At 41.8% G+C, this 20,955-nt stretch overlaps 2 protein-coding genes across 4 annotated transcripts in view; one reads left to right on the top strand and one right to left on the bottom strand.

Annotated features, from left to right (window-relative positions):
• Positions 1 to 2,184: 2,184 nt before the first annotated feature.
• LOC117941310 (myosin light polypeptide 6-like) lies at positions 2,185 to 5,430 on the bottom strand. Its single transcript, XM_034866378.1, has 8 exons — positions 5,183 to 5,430; positions 4,237 to 4,264; positions 4,010 to 4,156; positions 3,456 to 3,529; positions 3,269 to 3,368; positions 2,505 to 2,582; positions 2,393 to 2,429; positions 2,185 to 2,320 (listed from the first exon to the last, which is right to left on the bottom strand). The coding sequence occupies exons 1-7, from the start codon at positions 5,279 to 5,281 to the stop codon at positions 2,401 to 2,403; spliced, it is 555 nt and encodes a 184-aa protein (XP_034722269.1). The 5' UTR covers positions 5,282 to 5,430; the 3' UTR covers positions 2,185 to 2,320; positions 2,393 to 2,400.
• A 4,401-nt stretch (positions 5,431 to 9,831) lies between these two features.
• Positions 9,832 to 20,955, top strand: part of scn4ab (sodium channel, voltage-gated, type IV, alpha, b) — a 45,694-nt gene continuing 34,570 nt past the window's right edge. For 2 of the 3 annotated variants that reach the window (XM_034866373.1, XM_034866372.1), the window contains exon 1: positions 20,050 to 20,071. The gene's annotated coding sequence lies outside the window, so the exon portion shown is untranslated. Of the gene's footprint in view, positions 9,900 to 20,049; positions 20,072 to 20,955 lie in introns of those variants that run through there. The other variant, XM_034866371.1, reaches the window with a different exon arrangement.

Below are 20,955 nucleotides of genomic sequence, written 5' to 3'. Positions count from 1 at the left end.
AAACTTGGCCAGAAACTACAAGATTGTGAGGGGACCAGATAATTATGGATTACAAGGCTTGGATATTCTAATACCTTATGGTGTTTTCGATGTAGGAAACTAAGGTTTTTAGCGATCTTTCACCGCTGTGATTAAAGACACGAGGAGACAGGTAGGAAACACACTCGATTAGACTCAAATCTTTCTGTGTTTCTTTACTTCAGAACATGATTATCACCGTTGTGAGTCACCTAATTGCTTCGTTTGGGCTCGATGGAATCAGGAGACTTAAAGCTTTCAAAGGATGTATGGCATGAGCGTGTTTATGACAGTTTAATGCTTACAATTTAGGAATAAAGTCAGCACTTCCGAAAAACGGCGAGTTTATTTACCGTGCACGGGAACCGTCCGCCCAAGAAGTTAAAGACAAATAAATAAATAAAACGGAACATGAATCTTCCAGATATGTATTGATATCACAGACAGAGAGGTGAAACCTAAAAAAACACTTCTCACATGTCTTGGGAGTCACAATGTGAAGAAATAATCATAACTTATACAGATGACAAAATACATACATTTTTTCCAAGAAAGTCCAGATGCTTTTGCCCTCAGGACATTTACTTAAGCCAATAATCAACATAATGTCATATTTATTGAAATTACACCCACAGCATTGCTACACAAGCATTTGTGTCTAAAACAGTTCTACATGCAACAATAAACAATATAACTCATATAAAGCAGATACTATTTACACTTCTTCAAAAAGGCCCAAATATATAATATATGATATAAATGCATGCCAAATCTCAAACCAGTGGGGCCATCATACTCTATAAAACCGTAGCTATCTATCTTGTGTACTATAACATCTTTGAACGCATACTAGACAGTTTGACTGGGAGTTTTGTCCTTTTTCAACCTCCATATTCTTTGGATGAAGTTATCTCCCATATATAAGGGCAGGCTGGTGCCTGTACTTCCGTAAAAAACAGAGAGCAGACACAGAGCAGGCAGCTAGCAGCATCAATTAGCAAAATGCAATGAATTATGGACATAAAGTGGATAAATCTTGGATGTAACGGTTTGTATTTAATCCTCAACGACCCCGAAAAATCACCTGTAGAGGCCAGAAAGACCCGGAAGAGACCTCTATAACTGCTAACTTGTTATATTTTAGCTGCAACTTTTGGCGAGTTTCTGTCTTTTATGGTTATTTAATGATTAAACTGTAAAACCAAGGTGCTGTTTTTGCTCGTGGGCCAGTCTTTCGGTCTCAGAGGGTTAAAGCAATGTTAAAATCCCAACTCCTTAGATTTCAAAGGATATGCAGAAACCCATCAGAGATAAATCAACACAAACATTGATGAGAACCCTGAGACAAAGGGGATACACAAGAACATTCCTCAGAGAAACTCAAAAGGAGACATTTCCTATACCTGAAAACATGAACGTGAACTTCACTCCAGAAACCAGAACCCATAACAAGGATCAATTTTGAGGATCTGGTTATGAAAGTCTCAACAACCTGGGACTTTATTCAAGGCATAAATCCAGATTCAAAACATGGTTTTGTTTCGAGAAATATTTGCCAGAATATACCCAAAACCGATTCCTTCCCAATCCTTACTTAAATTACTTAAAAAATCCTAAATTAAATTAACAGAAATGTGTATTATTAAAATATGTTCATGTCATTCCTGACCTTACAATAACACTTGAAAAAAAAAAGATTCACCCTTCTCCCCTCATCTTCATAAGGGTGTGGGGGGAGGGGTTGAGCAAACCAACTTCTCTCTGTACCCTAACCCATAATATGAGTGGAGGTTACCTTTTATTTAAAGTTTTATTCTACCACTGTTTGACCTGTCAAGTGGTTCTTTTAACCTGCTTTTAATCTGGCCTCCTTTCAAACAGCGTTTATATATAATATAAATATAACCAATCAGGTTTTTTAATTGTTTTATTCACACCGGTGGTCCCCTTGTGCCCGTGCCCCTTGTTTCAACCCAGACCTAAGCCTGACACGTGGGAAGATCACTGGGATCTGAACACACCTAACCATCTTCATCAACTCAGCTATGCCAATATGTCCTAAAAACACCATGTTAAAAAGGAGGCTATTTATTATATATATAGCCTATATATATAGGCTATATAAGTGAAAACCTTAAGTTTTACTGAAACAATGGAGGATAAAAGATGTTTATAAGTTTTATTGTAACACTGGATTCTCAACAAAAAATTGTTTATTTAATTTGTGATGTGATATATTGTCACGTTAAAGATAAGAACACGTGAACACGGAGAAAGCAGGAACTTCTTTCTGAGTAGGAGCCTGAAACAGAGAGCGAGAGATTGTTATCACAGAGACAACGTTCTACTTCTGAAAAAAAATGATCGCACTTACGTTTAGTTTCAGCCAGCCATCATGTGCTTGACAAAAGCTGAAAGATATAAATACAGTTCCCATCAGCCAGTGTTTGAGAGTTTACTTTGTATGTATTGTCCTTGTGCAATACCTTCATAGTTAATACATCCATTAGTGTCTTCTTGTCCTGCCAGCAGGTTGTCCACCTCCCCCTCTGTCATCCTCTCTCCTGATAACACATAGAACATCTGAGCATGCTCAGTGAGGCTTGAGTTTCTGGTGGTTATGAGTGTTGTATCAGATGCAACGTTGCATCTAGGCTGCTCATAACACTGCATAGCAATATATAATATTGCTCATTAATCTTTTCAAAACATCTAGTGAACGACAGTCGGCGTTAACCTCCCGTAGGTTGGAACTAAAGCAAAAAGCAAGCTAACACTAGCTGAGTTAAACATGGTTGCTAACCTATCAGGTTTCAGTTCTTACAGGTGCCTAACCAAATCCAATGTGTGTGAACCAGAATTTTTATATTGGGGCCACATAGTTAGCATTCAGTGCTTCTTTAGTTTAGGCGTTGTTGACACACGTTTTTAAAATAAAAGCTTCTGAAGACTGGTACATGCATGCTGGGTAATTAGGACTGCAGTTGAAAATTAGCCATCCTGGTCACAATGGGACATTTACAGAAATTATGATTGATGTGCATTGTCCTACAAAAATGAATAAATCCTACTTGCTGCAGTCACCGTGTTTCTTGTTTTCTCTCACAGCACATATGTCATCTGTGATGCTGACTTTAAGTTAAGACTTTACGTTTGCATGCTTTCAAGAAAAAAAGCTCTGTTAACTTGTTTATAAATAAACATGGTAACCCTTCATGAAGAAGATATTCAGAATCAGAGATGATCATACCCAGGGTGACCAGAACGTGTCTCAGCTCAGCACCCATCACTGCCCCGTTTCCTTCTTTATCAAAAACTCTCAGGCCTTCCACAAAGTCCTCGTATGTCCCCTGTCAACAGACACACATTGGCTGAGAAATACATACGTCACAGAACTTCCTGGACTTAGACCGGACTCTGAACTCTGTGTATCGTACTTTGTCTCTGGACTTTGCCACATGTTGCAGCATTGGCAGGAAGGTCTCAAAGTCCACCAGTTTACTGTCCATGTCTGTTCCCAAAGACAAGAGAAACAGAATGTCTCAAAGCTCATGGACACAGTAAGATCTCAAGTTTGTCTGCCTGCTAAGTGGCTCCTTTTGCAAATATATGTATTTTTATTAGAGCTGCATAATATATTCTCTTCACCATCGTTGCAATATTAACTGGCACAAAGAAAGCCTCTTCAAATACTCCAAGTTTTTTGTAGTAGTTAAAATGAAATCTGCAGAAAACTGAATTTTAAATGGATCTCTAAGTATTTTTTTAGTGACGCCTTTCATGTTCAGTTCAATGTTCAAGAAAAGAATGATGGAATTGATTTCCTTTCATTAGTTTTAACTTATTTATATTTCACCAGAATACTGAAAGCAGCAGAAGTAAGAACACATTAATATCTGTTTATTTAGTGCAAATTTTGTTGTTCAATGTTATCACAGATTTTGCTCATACAAAGCAGCCCTAAAATATAAAAGTATATACATATTTTTACCCTCAAGTTTGGTTGTTCCCAGCACTCGGAGGACTTCAGTGTTGGTGGGATTTTGTCCGAGAGCTCTCATAACGTCTCCACACTGAGAGAACGAGATCTTCTGATTGTCTGAAGTTCTGTCAAAGAGCTGGAAGGCTTCTTTAAACTCTACACACACACACACACCAAACACTCTGATTATATTCACACTGTGTGTGTGTGTGTGTGCGTGTGAGTTTGTGTTTTACCTTCGATCTGATCAGTGCTGAACTCAATCTGAAAAAGAAAACACTGATCAGAAATCAGAACATATTGATGAATGAGCTCTTTACATAGCAGGCAACATTGATTTGTCAGTGACTTCATGTGACGTTCACATTCTCCAGGATCCATGCAAAGTTTGAGAACTATTGAGGTATTTCAAGGACTTTTCTTGTGGGACTTGATGCACCGCGCCCAAAACAAACCTACAAGTTCATAAACCTCAACAACATGCTGCTTGAAGTGAAAAGTGGTTGTTGGCCTTGCACTGAAGACAGTTCCATTTTTGATTTTTTTGGGTCCAGAACTAATTCCGTAATCATATCTCTTTATGAACATTTTCCTGTTATTATAAAATGATTTAATCAACGTACTTATTGAAAGACAAGCTATTGTATCAAGATGCAGTTAGTAAGCTGAGCTCACAGGTTCTAGTATGTAAACTAGTATGGTTTAAAAGGAAAATCTGGCAATTTAAAACAATGATGTCAAATGATGCATTAAGTGTTGAGCTGCGATGTTTAAAATGGTCAAATGTGTCCCTTCAAGATGATGATAATAATAATAATAATAATAATAATAATAATAATAATAATAATAATAATAATCGCTGTTTGATAAATGCTGGAATGAAATGCCTCTTGTTTCTTTGTTAAATGTATGCCAATGCTAACTAATTATTTTCAGTAAATTACAAATTTTAAATAATAATAAAGAATTTGTCAACATCAATAAAATGAGCACAGGATTTGTTTTAGATTAAATTTTAAATTTTTCTTTTAAATGTTACCTAACTAGGGTTACTAGGTCTTTAGTCTGAACTAACGTCTGTTTTGGGTCAGGGTTACCAGGTCTTTAGTCTGAACCAACTCCTGTTTTGTCATAACAGCTATGAAAGGACAACAGGTAAAACACACAGACAGAGAGACAGACCTTGATAGTTAGGGGGTCGAAATCCGGTTCTTTAGCAGTTTCTGGTTCTGGAGACATTTTCACTGCTTCCTTCTTTAATTCAGCTTTTTTGGGCGTCATGATGGAAAGCTGGAGATTAAAACAGGATGTTAAGAGAATCAGATAATAGAAAGTGAATAGATTGAGAGGAAATGATAGAAACGGAGGAAATTCCGTTGTGAGTAGACTTATATAGCGTCCAAGTCCCAGTCCTTCAGGCCCATTTAAGGTCAGAGAATTCACTAATGACGAATCCTCACAGGAGTTCTACTGCAGAGAGATGAACTTCAAATAGATCTAAAAGTAATTCCACAATCCTCCACTGAATCCTCCAACAACCAACCCAGAAAACCATTTACTGAGACCATCTTAAATAGAAGACACAACTGGTCTCTCACTTTCTCTGTCTCTCGCTCCTCCCTATCTCTCTGTCTCTTTCTCCTCCCTCTCTCTCTCTCTCTCTATTACCTCTCTCTCCTCCCTACCTCTCTGTCTCTCTCTCTGTCACCTCTGTCTCTCTCTCTGTCCCCTCTGTCTCTCTATGTCTCTTTCTCTCTGTCTCTACCTGTCTCTCTCTGCCTCTATCTTTGTCACTAATTTATTGAGTTTAATTGAAAGGAATACATATGTCAAAAGAGTGAATGTGTAGGTTGGGGTTAACTGTGTGATCACAGCGCTGTACGTTGCGTGCTTTAAATGTCCTAGATCTGAAGCAGCAGACTAGTTGACAGGATCGGGTGATGAACAGGTGAGGTTCAGGTGATGAACAGGTAAGGATCAAGGGAGGACGGAGTGATGAACAGGTGAGGATTGGGTGATGAACATATGATTAACACGTGAAGAACAGGTGAGGATTGGGTTAGGATCGGGTAAGGAATGGGTGATAAAACAGGAACAGGAAATAATAAAAGAAAATTGTAATCTTCCAGTTTCTAGTATCTGTTCCAGTTTGTTTCCTTCTCCTCTTTGACCAGTGGGAGGCAGCCTCTCTCAGGAAGTGACCTGCAAACTCAGCTGCTGAATCACTTCGTGCTCTTCCTGAATCACTTCGTGCTCTTCCTGAATCACTTTGTGCTCTTCCTGAATCACTTCCTGCTCTCTAGGAAGTAAAACAAAGTGATGTTAATGATTTAAGATACTACTCTCTTTGAGGTACTCCGGTGTTCCCAACATGGATTGGATGTATAATTATTATATTATATTTCAATGTATTGAAAGCATTATTTAACCAACAAATGAATTTAAAATAAAACATTTAAAAGGTTTAAAATACTGTCTGAGTTACTTGAAGTAAAAAAACAACATTAAAATCAGTGTAAGTTGCTTTGTTTAAACAAGCTTAAAGGTAAAAGGTTTCAGATGATAATAAGTAACCATAAATCATTAAAAATACATCATAGAATAAAATCACACTGTTAGTAACTTGCATTAAATCAATGCCATGTGTACCAATGTGTTACAATCCAAGGGCAAGTAATCCATTGTGTAAAAACAATAATATTAACAACACATTTTTGTTCAAAAACTACAATTAATGTATTAAAATATAGATACGAGAGAAGAAAAGTTAGAAAAGGCCCACCAAGGCATCTTTAACCCTTGTGTTGTCCATCCGGTCTGTCCTTGGTCTTTGGCTCTTTGGGACCGCCTGCAATTGTATTTCTCTACTACCTTGGCTTCGGCCTTCGGGTCTCTGGGACCTGGGACAGAATGCGATTGTATTTCTCTGCTACCTTGGCATCGGCCTTTGGGTCTCTGGGACCCATACTGTATTCAACTGTATTTTGCATTGTATTTTATGAAAGCAAGAAGAAAAAAAAAAAAAAAGTCTTGACCTCGATATACCAAATATATTTATCATACACACACATGCACACACACACAGACATATTTACAGTATAACCCTTGTGTTGTCCATCGGGTCACAGGGACATGTTCAGTTTAATTGACATTTTGCATTGGCATTTGGGTCCTGGGACCCACATTGGTTTCGATTTATGTCACGTCTGCTACCGCGGACCTGGCCCTTTGGGTCTCTGGGACCCGGCTCAGTATTCAAAAGTATTTTTCCACTACAGTGGCATCGGTCTTCTGGTCTCTGGGACCCATCCTGCCTTCAACTGTATTTTTCCGACACCGCGACCTCAGCCTTCGGGTCTCTGAGACCCATCCTGCATTTGACTGTATAGGTCTACTGGCGCGGCCTTGGGATTTTGGGTCTCTGAGACCCGGGGCAGAATGTAACTGTATTTTCCCACTACCGTGGCATCTGCTTTCGGGTCTCTGGGAACCGTTCTGCATTCGACTGTGTATCTCTACTGCTGCGGCCGGTTCCCTTTCGAGGTGGGTGTCTTTGCTGTGTGTATTCTTCTCACCGTGTTACCCGTTGTAATTTTTTTTTTTGTGTGAATATTTTTTAACTTTTCTTCTTTGTCTTCTTGATCTTCTTCCTCTGTCTTCTGCTTCCATCTCCATGCGTACCTAAGGTCGATGCTTCTGCCATTACGTCTCCTGGCCTCACACTTTTCACCTCTTAACCGCCCCTGTTTGTTAAGCGTCCTTGGGTTTGTGAAAGGCGCTATATAAGTTATTATAAGAGTTATTATAAAGTTATTGTTATTATTATTACATCCCCAGCAAGCCCGCCAGGTACAGACGTAAGTCGTGGGTGGCCTGCAACGCCGTCATCAGCTACGCGTGGAACATGCAGCTCTACACGGGCAGGTCCGTGAGCGACACGCCCGAGAAGAATCTGGGCACCTGCTTGGTGCTGGGCATGACCAATGGCCTGAGGGGCCCACGCAACGTGACAGGCATTACCTTTTTTACCTCCTACGTGCTGGCCCAGCGGTTGGTAGCCCAGAGGCGCATCACCTTGGCGGGCACGATGCGCAAAAAAACGGCTGAATCCTTGAATCTATTTTGAATAAAAACCTTTTGGGATAATTGTGCTGTGTGAGATGTGAGTAGAAAATACAGTGTAAGCGAGCGAAAAAATAAAATAACAATATACAGCAGGGTAGTTGACCTGAAATTATACACATTAGGGTCCCAGGGACCCGGAGCACAACTTGAGCGTAGTAGAAAAGTCAATAAACTTTGTGACATGAAGGACAATACAAGGGTGATAGAATTTTATCAAAAAACATAATATTCAATTCAATTCAATTTTATTTATAGTATCAATTCCTAAGAAGCGTTATCTCAAGACACTTTACAGATAGAGTAGGTCTAGACCACATTCTACATCTAATATGTGCACATTTGAAGTAGGACCCCCTTTGCAGGTTGAAATTAATCCCAAACCCAAACAATAATAAAATCTAAAAAGTATGCAAAAGAGTAAAAAAGTTTTACAAAAAGGAAAACAAAGGAAATAAAGGGAAAGAAAGCATGTAGGGGGGTCAAAAGAATAACTCTGATACGCTGCAGAGGTGGTCCAGAAAAAACCCGAGGAGAGAGGAGACCAGAGCAGTAGGAGGGAAGGGTGTTTAGATAGAAAACTTAATTGAAAAGAAAAGTGGATCCATGTTAATATCTTTCAGACCCGCAGGGTCTATGGTTTTCAAAAGATGGATCCACTTCCTCTCCGACGATGACCCGTGGTCCAGGCTCGGTTGCTTTCCAGGCCCATTCTCGGAACATTTTGAGGGCCGTGGAGTTTAAAATGTAATATCAAACAGTTGTGCCATCGCCCTTGTCAATAACGTACTGGTGCTGTTTGATTCTCAAATAAAGAGCATTTCTTGTCTCCCCTACGTGAAAATGATGGCAGGTTGCACCTAAGTGAATAAACCACATTGATGGTGATGTGCTGCAGGACCTGCCAAGGATTAAAACCATCTCTGCTGTTGGGGGTAAAAACCACATCCAGACCCTAACCCTAATCCTAGACCATTAGAGTTAGGGTTAGCCCATGGTTAGTCTGGGTTAGGGTTAAAAACCAATGTCCGAACCCTAAGCCTAATCCTAGACCATTATTGCTAGGGTTAAACCATGGTCAGTCTGGGTTAGGGTATAAAACCAATATCCGAACCGCGAAGCACATCTCCAGTGCAAATACACACAACACAACCAAATACATGAAAACACTGCAAATATAGAAACAAAGAAAAAATAAAAGCACACAAACCAAAACACGTCCTTGACTGTTTATTTCATTGGTTAAAAAAGTGAAATTAACTTTTTCATTAATTAAGTCTGTTTTTTATATCAGAATTTAGGCTAGAACTTAATACATTTCTGTGTTAAAAAGAACTGATAGGAACTAATGATTGTGTCTGTGTGTGTGTGTGTGTGTGTGTGTGTGTGTGTGTGTGTGTGTGTGTGTGTGCGCGTGTGTATGTTTGTGTGTGTGATGACACACTACCTGGCCTCTCAGGTTTCAGTCAGAGAGGCAAGGCGAGGCAGGGCCAGAAGACACCAGACGGACAGACAGCAAGACAGAGTGAGGGGGGGACAGATCAACAGACAGACAGAGAGACAGGCAGACAGACAGAGAGACAGAGACAAGCAGACAGACAGACAGGCAGACAGACAGGCGGCAGACAGACAGACAGAACAGACAGACAAACAGACAGGCAGAGAGACAGAGAGACAAGCAGACAGACAGGCAGACAGGCAGAGAGACAGAGAGACAAGCAGACAGCAAATGCTCTGATCATTACTGGAATAATTGGGGCATAAACAACTGTATAAGGTAAGCCTGAGCCATCAATATTGACTGTGTGTGTGTGTGTGTGTTTGTGTGTGTGTGTGTGTCTGTGTATGTGTGTGTGTGAGAGTGTGTGTGTGTGTGTGTGTGAGAGAAATTTTAAATTAACCTTGTGTTGATAATACAAAGGACTGTGTGTTCTAGAGATTACGAGCACTTTCACACCTGTAGTTCTGTAGAAGTGGTGTGATGATGTCATTAGGTCGGCACTACCCTGTCAACACGTGACGTCGTGGAAACGGGCGCTCGTCCGTTGGACAAAACATCCCAGTGAATGTCTTTTTTATAAAGTCCTCGCACAAAATGTCCCTGTGAAAGTCTTTTACAACAAAGTCTTTGGACAAAATGTCCCTGTGAAAGTCTTTTACAACAGAATTGGGTTCTCTGGTTCTGCTTTAGTGTTGTTAATATTTCAGAAGTTGAACTATATGAGCATCTGACAGACAGCGAGGGAAGAGGAGAGAGACGATGATGTCACAGAGACGTATGATTTCACACAGACGACCAGCAATGTGTAATCACAATAAGTTATGGATGTGAAAGTTATTACCAATCAGATATAAGTCCATAAACTGATGAGTCCCACTTGACTAGACTATCTGGGAAAGTGTTTTAATCCAAAGGCTTCTGAGTATTTTCTGGGCTAAATCAGCACAAACAACAATTTGAGAAATTTGATTAACCCTCAGGAATCAGAGGAATTGTATCCGAGTGAAAATGGCACCTCTGATTAATACTTCAATCATTTAATAACCATAAAACACAGAAACTTACGATTGTTGCAGCTTAAAGCTAACGAGCTAACGGTCCTGGTGATCTCTTCTAACGAGCTAGCGGTCCCGGAGGTCTCTTCTAACGAGCTAGCGGTCCCGGAGGTCTCTTCGGGGTCTTTCTAGTATCTACAGGTGGTTTCTATCCAGCCTGACCTGGGCCTTTTTCAGGGTCATTGAGCATTAAATCCGAACTGTGATGGGCTGAGGTTAGCAACTGTACCACATGAGTTACTGGGAGATGAGCTGAGTTTAGCAGCTGTACCATATGAGTTACTGGGAGATGAGCTGAGGTTAGCAACTGTACCACATGAGTTACTGGGAGATGAGCTGAGGTTAGCAACTGTACCACATGAGTTACTGGGAGATGAGCTGAGTTTAGCAACTGTACCACATGAGTTACTGGGAGATGAGCTGAGGTTAGCAGCTGTACCATATGAGTTACTGGGAGATGAGCTAAGGTTAGCAGGTGTATCATATGAGTTAGTGGGAGATGAGCTGAGGTTAGCAGGTGTATCATATGAGTTACTGGGAGAGATGAGTTGAGGTTAGCAGGTGTATCATATGAGTTACTGGGAGATGAGTTGAGGTTAGCAGCTGTACCATATGAGTTACTGGGAGATGAGGTTTGGACAAAATGATGAGAGGTTAGCAGCTGTACCAGATGAGTCACTGGAAGATGAGCTCAGGTTAGCAGCTGTACCATATATGTTACTGGGAGATGAGCTGAGGACCATAAGGACCATATGACTTATAAGTTACACATGGTCCACTGAAGCCTTCTTAATGTTCACACTGCAGCAGCTGAGGTTAGCATTACTGTGCTACATGGTATCTGGGCCTCCAACGTTAAATACGAAGTGTCTCATTGGCTGGAGGAAGAGACGTTTTATCTGACAGGATATGTGGGGGTTAGAGTTTGAGATGTAATTTTGGGACAGCTGATCAGGGATATGCTGCATTCCGAGCTAGCTCAGTCTGGCTAACGCTACCTGAGCAGGACACACTGAAAGATTAACGGCCTGCAGAGGTAATAGCATTGTCCTAGTCACATTAGCACTATTAGCTTTAGCTTAGCATGGTATGTGTGCTAAAAATGACTCAGGAAAGCTTTAATATTAAGGGTCGTCACCCATCTCTGGTTGCTAAATTTATCTCAAGTGCCAAAGCGACGGCAGAGCAACTGGCTTAAATATCTGTGCTAGCTGAAAACATCTGGGTACTTGCTTTAAGAGGTAGAGACGCTGTAGTTTTGTTCCAGATCCTCACTGAACACTTTTATGTTACACAAACCGGATTGGATAAGGGTTAGGGGTCAGGGTTAGGACTAGATTCAGGAGTTTAGATCACCTTCCAGGACAGAGGAAGTCTTTTAAAAATAACAACATGGCTCAAAGTTAATCAGACTCATTTGCATTTCTATTGGTTCATTTGGAAAATGAAAGAAGCATTTTGCTTCATGTTGTCACGTGGATCCCTGACCTGTACGCTCAGGTGTGTGTGTGTGTGTGTGTGTGTGCGCATGTTTAGCCTGTTGTCTACAGCAGACCTGTAAACTCAGGTGTGTTTGTGTGTGTGTTTTGTGTGTGTGTTCCTGTTGTAGAGACATGAGAGTGAATGAAGCTGCTGCAGAAAGTCAGGCTCACTGATCTCACGCACATGTGATGGCAGCACATTCAGAGGTTTCACAGTTACAAGTTACTTGGCATCTGAATCGCAATGTGATCCTCAAAATATACACACACACACACACACACACACACACACACACACACACTAACACACACAGACACACACACACACACAAACACAGCTATGTGGGCGTGCGGATGTGTTTCATGTCTGGCAGCAGGTTGGAACTGTAGCTGTTTGTGTCCACTGAGATTTCAGAGAGAAACTTTAACTTAACTGTCAGTGAGTTTCTGCTGTCTCAATCAGAGACCATCTCTCTAAATATATAGAAATATATATATATATATATATATATATATATATATATATATATATATATATATATATATATACACTGTAATGCATAGTGTGGGGTCACGAGACCCCCCAGGGGTCCACGAAGTGGGTCCAGGGTCCCCAGCAAAAAGGGGCATAATCTTTGTTGTGTAAAGTTGACAATGTGTTTAGCTATGGTTACACTTTGAATTAGCAATGGGCAAAACTGTTATAATGTGGGCTAATTTGTCAGTTTAGGTGTCTGCTATACTCCATACACATGGAGGATTCAGTTCAATTGAAGTGTATTTACAGTATACTGTCATATCCTGTGAGCTGTTAGAGAATCTGTGGGTACATCTCTGCTCTGTGTGTCCTCACTCATTGCTCCTCACTCTTGCATCCTCCATCCTCACTCATAGCTCCTCACTCCTGCATCCTCCATCCACACTCATAGCTCCTCAGAGATCCATCCTCGCTCCTCCATCCTCCCTCATAGCTCCTCACTCCTCCATCCTCACTCATAGCTCCTCAGTGATCAATCTTCACGCATAGCTCCTCACTTTTTCATCCTCAATCATGGCTCCTGTGGTGGAAGTTTCTTGAACAGGGAGGGAGGAATTTGGTTTGAAGTGAGACTCTGTTTAAACAGATAAAGAAAGGCTGATAACAGAATCAAAGTTTAGTCTCCGGTGAAAGTTGGGTTTCTGCAGAGAACAATTAAATGACAAGAACAGTTTTCACAATGAACAGAGTTACAGAGTGACCAAAGTTCTGTGTCCCCACAATCAGTATTACACTTCTTTATATGCAGTGCCCCCCCAGAGGAGAAAAACCCTTGTTTGGAAACCAGTTTAATCTTAAACATTACAATCAGTGTACCTCAGGCAGACAGTTTGTTCTGTTACGTGTTTCTGAATCTGCTCCTCTTCTTCTCAAGTGTCTTGACCAGTCATTTTATCTTAGCTGAAAACAGACACCTTGTCCATTGATAGGCTCTGGTCCCGACCTGAGACCTACTATGATAAACACCGTTCAAGGCAACTGTTTCTGTCAGGCTCCACGTCATCTATTCTTCAAGGAAATGGTGGAGTCATAACAAACCCAGTTGTTTCCCATCAAGGAGAAACACAAAGTTGACATATGCAGAAGTCATACATTCTGAGAGGCTTTGGAGGTGTTATTATGAAGAACTTATATGAAAATCCTTGGTTAAATGTAATTTTCCATTAATCTCCTCAGTAAGCCATCCTCACTCCTTGCTTATAGCTCTGGGCAGATCCATCCTCTCTCCTTGCTCCTCGGGGCAGGAATACTTTCCCTGACACACCATGCCGACGGCCGATAAATAGCGCCAGCCGGGGCCACCTGTGACGCCGCCTCTTTTTGGAGATTATACACCTGTCATATGCCCCTCCTATCCCCGTCCTACGTCTGTCCTACCCCCGTCCTACGTCGGTCCTATCCCCGTCCTACGCCCGTCCTAGGCCCGTTCTACGACCGTCCTACGCCCATCGTGTGCCCGTCCTATATCCATCCTACGCCCATCCTACGTCCGTTCTACACCCTTCATATGCCGGTTTTAGGTCGTACGCACGTTTTATAAATGAGAGACATTGACTTTCATGGAAAGACTCCGCCGCCGTTCAGGAGCAGAACCAAAGATGTTTTGCATCTGGAGGAAATTAGGAGTTATTGAACACACACACACACACACACACATTAACCCTCTGAGACAGAGAGACTGGCCCACGAGCCTAGACAGCACCTCTGATTCATAGCTTAATCATGTAATAACCATAACAGTTAGCGACTCACCGAAACTTGCTACTAAAACCTGACGAGTTAGCAGTTACGGAGGTCTCTTCTGGGTCCTTCTAGCTTCTACAAAGGATTTTCTATCCAGCCTGGAACTTCCAGCCTTTATTCGGGGTCGCATTAAATCCAAACCATTACATCCAAGTTTTATCTACTATATGTCCATAATTCATCCCGTTTTCGCTCAATTATGCCGCTAGCTCGAGGCCGCGTCTCTCCTTTCCGAGTGTGTACGGAGGAAAAGGAAGCAGCCTGCCCATTTGTGGGAGACTACGTCACACAAAGAGTATGGAGTCCTAAACACTATCAGTCAAACTGTCTAGTGTGCGATCAAAGATGCTATAGCGGAACAAGATAGATATCTACCGTTTTATAGAGGAAATGGCCTCACTGGTTTGAGATTTGGCATATATATATATATATATATATATATATATATATATATATATATATATATATATATATATATAATATACTTTGGTCTTTTTGAAGAAATGTAAATAGTATGTGCTTTATATGAGTTATAATGTGTATTATGTTTATTTTTGCATATAGGAGAACTGTTTTAGACACACAAATGCTTGTGTAAAATTGCTGTGGGTGTAATATCAATAAATATGACATTATTATGTTGATTATTGGCATAAGTAAATGTTATGAGGGCAAAAGCGTCTGGACTTTCTTGGAAAAACTGTATGTATTGTGTCATCTGTATAAGTTATGATGATCATTTCTCCACAGTGTGACTCCCAAGACATATGAGAAGTGTTTTAGAGAGTAAAATCGCTTATTCATTACTTATCTGTCTGTGATATCAATACATATCTGGAAGATTCATGTTCAGTTTTATTTATTTATTTGTCTTTAAGGTCCTACAACCATTTTTAATATTCAAGTGACCTCACTGCAACCCAAATATTCTAATATCCCAGTTTATCCTGAAAAGAATGATCATATAATATCTTGACTGTAGACAACAGGGCTGATGTTTTACAAGTTATTATAAAATAAATCCGGACGGACAATGAACTGTAAAAATGGCCTCAGGGTTCAGAGGGATAAATAATTCCAAGCATTGACATTTTAAATTGAATTTATGAGAGATATGATCAAAATGTATGGACAGTGAACTATTTATAGTCAATGTTTAGTGAAATCCTTTGAACTCCATGACTCTGTCAGCTGTTTTCTCTCATTCACTTCCTGCAGGATGCTGCAAGACACACACACACACGTACAGATATACACACTGATCATTTTATTTTAGCATGGTGAGCTGACAGAGAGAGGAAATGCCGGGCGTCTCTGACTGCGTCCAAAAACATTCTGCGGTCTACAATTGCATACACACACACAAACACAGACGCACACGCATACACACATCTGTGGTGCATTAAAAGCAGAATGACTTTTCTCTATCAGTGTGACACAACACTCTGCTTGAACAACAACACTGATAACAGCTCTGTGTGTGTGTGTGTGTGTGTGTGTGGGTGTGTGTGTGTGTGTGTGGGTGTGTGTGTTTGTGTGTGGGTGTGTGTGTGTGTGTGTAGGGGGAGGGTTCAGAGAGATAGTTCTGAGAAAAAGAAGACTGGTTTCATTTTATTAAAGGAGCAGTCCAATATTTAATAAACCTGTTGTCCTTGAGTTGGTTGTTTTGTTAAGTGAGATTTTGGAGCAATTATTAAATCAGATCATTTTCTTATCAGTTCTTGAGTGAATATAAATGATTAAATATTGCACCATATCTGTTTAAAACGGCCATATATAGTGTTTATCATCATCACATAACTGGCACAGTAAACACATAGCAACAGACACTCAGAGATGTTTTGTGGTATTCAAAAGAAAATATGAGAAATATGACAACATATCACAAGATATATTATTATCAAGTTATTCAACAACGTTATCACATTTTGCATGTTTCAATTATTTCTGCAACCCCAATAATAAACCTATCGTCACAAAAATTGCTGACTAATAACTCCTGATTAAAATGTGCAGATTGAAATAGGCCTTGCGTTCTTGGTTAGTCCAAACCCTGGTCCTTAAACGTTCAGGTTTCTACAGCAAGAAGGGAGGGGGATGTTATGACCAGGTGAGAATAATAAGTTTATGGTTTGGTTGATTTCCTACATTTTTATTGGATAGTGGCCCTGTTTAGTGGGTGTCTGTGGTTTCGGTTCACTGATCAAGGAGAGGACACTCTGATGATGAGGCAGGAGGACCCAAAAGCAGAGAAGGTAGCAGACTGGATAGAGCTTTACAAGGCTTTATTAACAAAAAATTCAAAGCGAACAAAAACACAGGCTCCACCGAAAGCCACACAAAGTCAAAAAATCCGAAACAATCCCGAAAAGGTCCAGAAGGGAAAGCCAAGCAAAAACTGGGTATGATGGCAGGTAAAACTCATGGGGAAAGAATAGTTCTATTTTGTATAGGCTTCGCCCTCTAAGGGCTACGCTATTGGGTTACTCCCTTTGCGCATGCGCAGTCGTGAAGATTTTCTTTTCCGCCCTAGCGTCCAGCGCGGGCCTCAACTACGTCCGCATTTACTGCATATATACACAGCGGACCCGTTGATCGCCTCCCACTTTTTCTTCAACTTTGCAGTATGAAGACGAGCTCATGGCTTTCCGCCGGTGCCCGTGTCTCCCCTCCTGCCGGACCGGCTACATCCTTCCGCCCGACCTCCACCCCCGCTGCGAGGCCTGCCTGGGTACCGTTCACGCCGGCCAGGCACTCACCCGCTACGCCTCCTGCCAGTTTTAGCACCCGCCTGTCATCTGAAGAGCTAAATCGACGGGCGGAAGCTTTTATGGTTTGCCAGGCTAGCGGCGGCAGAGCTGCCGGCCTTTTGAGCGGTGATGTTTATGCCCAGGAGCCGCCCTCTTCTCGGGCCCCACTCTGGCCGCGCTTCACAGAGCTTCGGCCATTTGTGGAGGAGGCTTTCTCGACACAGACGCGGGTTTTCCTTCGGTTTGCGCCCAAGTCGTTGACCGGGCCCACCAATGTGCTGCCCAAGGGCTGGCGGCACAAAAAACATTGCCCTACTGGCCTCCGCCGTCTCCGCGATGGCCACTACTCCCGGCGCTCCCCTTGGAGCTTGCCACGGAGATTGGTAAGGCTATGACCGCCACCCTTACCTTGAGCATGGCGTCCCCGGTGGCGCTGTCCAGGGTGATGGCTTGGCAGACTGTGGCCCAGCGAAACATCTGGCTCCACATGTCTTAGCCGCCAGCGGACACTAGACGCAAGGTCCTGTACAGCCCCATAGCCTCCGGAGCGGCGGTGGCAATGACGTGGCGCGGCGAGCGTCTGTCCCTCTTCAGCTGAGAGTTGGAAACACAACGGCCCTTTTAACGGCCACTCTCTCCCATCTAAAGAGCTGTTTCCCCTCAGCCAAACAGCCCGTGTTTGCTCTAAACAAAGAGCTGTTATGACACACACAAGCACACACCAGGCCGTTGCCGCGGGCGGGGCGCCACGGCGTCTCCACTGCGCAGGCAGCGGGAATGAGCGTCCACCCACGGTGGACGACGCCAATCGACCACCCAGCTCCCCACGGCGATGCCGGCGGGACGGGTTAACCCAGTGACCGCTTCCGCCCCACACGGCGGCGACTGGCCACTGCCCTTTCGAGAAAGCCCTACCATGGGCTTGGAGACACGATCACTCGTCTCACCCAGCGGCGGGATGGGCTCTGCGCAGGTTGTGTCGGGTGATCGCAAGGTAAGAGCCCCCCCCAAGATATTCGAGGTCACTCTACAAGGGGTCTTTCGGCATCTGTGGCTCTATTTAAAGGCATGGCAGTAGCCGACATCTGCGCTGCAGCCTCCTGGGCTTCTCCGTGCCCTTTCATCTGCTTTTATCTGGGACATATGTCTGAACCTTCCATGTCTCGGAAGAGGGCTACGACTATACTCATAGAAACTGGAGTTACCAAAGTAACTAACGGTACAGGAACAACACTTAGAAAACTCCTGACAGGACAATGACCAGAACGGCACAAAGGAACACAACCAATCTGACAAGAGACAAAGAGGACAGAGAGGTTAAATACAAGAGGCAATGAAGAAAAGGTGATACACCAGGTGAATCACATTAGGGCGGGGCAAGACAATCAGACAGACTGGAAGTAAAACTAGAGAGTCAAGACAAGACACAGACCAATCTTCAAAATAAAACAGGAATCGGAAAATCCATACACTCACAGGGGAACAAAAGACAGAGACTACCACACAAGACTGGGAGGACACGAAGACACAAACATAAGAAGACAAGACAGGACCGAAAAAGTTAAGTAGGAGAAAAAGAAACCAAAGCACAAATCCAAACCGTAACAGACGCACAGGTGTGCCTAATGTGGTTTCTACAGCAGGGGCGGTCCTGAATGGGTGAGAATAGTAATACGTTTATGGTTTAAGCCTGATTAGGTTTCTACAGCGGGGGGGTCATGACCAGGTGAGAATAATAATAAGTTTATGGTTTAGTTAATTTCCAACTTTATCATTTGATAGTGACCCGGTTAAGTGGATCTCTGTTGTTTGGGTTCACTGATCAAGGAGAGGAAACTCAGGTGTGCTTGATTAGGTTTCCACAGGGGGGGGGACACCTAACCTATGTGGTGTGCACATATCTGATGAAATAGTCAGCAGAAAGTATTTTATCTGAAAGTAACGTTTTTTTAGAGACACTCGTTCAGTTTAACTCAGCATATAATCACAGGTAATACACGCTAAATTATAATGCATATACCCTATTACAGGTAATCAAAGATAATACAGAAGCCTGTTTGATATTTTTCTTGGTCTTCCAGATCTTGCTTTAACTTCCACTGTTCCTGATGATGCCCATTTTGTAGAAATGCATGCTAGAAACTCTGCAGGGGACCCAAACTTTTGCAGATGCATTTTTTTTTTATTTTGAAAGTGTAAATGATGAAATAAAATCTAATTTTATGTGACATATTATACAAAGGTCTAATCTGTCATTTAATCCTTTTGGAGATTTTTCCATTTTTTCTTGGCTTCTTTATGCACATGAATACAAATTTGTATCTGGAGTGCCCAAACTTTCGAACCCCACTGTACATCCTAATACAGATGATTAGATAGGCTGAGAAAAGAGTAGCAAGACACCATTCATGCCCTTTGATTATCTTTTTTGTTGTTTTGTTAATGAAAACCAGTTTTTGCTGTTGGACCGAGGTGTTTGGCCTGAAGTTTTAATGGATTAATTAAAGGTGTTAATTTGTTTTTCGGTGGCGCCATCTTATGGTTATAAATGTGATGACATCACTGCCGTTTGTCTCTGCGAGTCCATGTGTGGCGCCTGTTATCACAAAGACAAGAGGCTGAATGACATGTTAGTGATGGACACCCACTCACACACACACACACACACACACACACTCACACTCAGTCACAAACACACACAATCCCACACATTCACACATACTCACACTTACAGACACACACTCACACACACTCTCACTCACTTACTCACTAACACACACACAAACACACTCACTCACACACAGACACACACACAGACACGCAGACAGACACACACACCTTCCGTTCAAGGCAGGGGACCAGCCACCAGCAGCTAAACACAGTAGGACTTGTGTGTTTAACAACGTTAATGTTTCTGTGTTTGATCAGATGAATGAATTACTAACTAATTAATTGCTAGCAGAAGATTCTGTTGACTCTATTGGTGATAGTTAATTAGTTCATTATTTTGAGTATGAGGTTCACAATCTTCATCATACCAACACATTTTACACACAGAGACTACTGACGGGGGATGCCAATAACAACGTACTGTGAGAATCCACCATCGTATCAAAGCTTATTTTATTAGCTTTATTAATATGTAATTCATGTCATCTGGAGAGAGAGAGAGAGAGAGAGAGAGAGAGAGAGAGAGAGATATTGTAGGAAGGTTGGTTTAGTTACAGTTAATGTGCATGGTTTGTAAAAAATAAAAATAGACCGAGCACACAAGGATGTTCCTAGACGTCTTGATACTGGCAAACATGTGATCGATCTATTCTTTTGGATTTCTTTAAACCTATCGGCTGCAGGGTGGGTAAGAGTAAAGTTAGGTTTAAGTTTGGTTAGGTTATGGCTAGGTTAGGTGAGAGTTAGGTTAGGTTATAATTCAATTAAATTCAATTTTATTTATAGTATCAATTCATAACAAGAGTTATCTCAAGACACTATGCAGATAGACCACACTCCAGAATTTACAAGGACCCAACAGTTCTAGTAGTCTCCTCCAGAGCAAGCAACAGTGCGACAGTGGCGAGGAAAAACTTCCTTTTAGGCAGAAACCTCGGTCAGACCCAGGCTCTTGGTACGCGGTGTCTGACGGGCCGGTTGGGGTTGGAATGAAGAGTGGCAATAACAAAAATAGAAAAACATTTGTAGTCTGTAGCAGTTCTTTGTAGTAGTTTGCGGCATAGCAGGACGCTGTGCGGCATTACAAGGCACAGC

The sequence above is a fragment of the Etheostoma cragini genome, unplaced genomic scaffold, assembly GCF_013103735.1.
Source record: "Etheostoma cragini isolate CJK2018 unplaced genomic scaffold, CSU_Ecrag_1.0 ScbMSFa_528, whole genome shotgun sequence".
Taxonomy (NCBI): domain Eukaryota; kingdom Metazoa; phylum Chordata; class Actinopteri; order Perciformes; family Percidae; genus Etheostoma; species Etheostoma cragini.
Note: the sequence above shows the minus strand (reverse complement) of the source record. Positions and strands in the feature narration are given on the sequence as shown.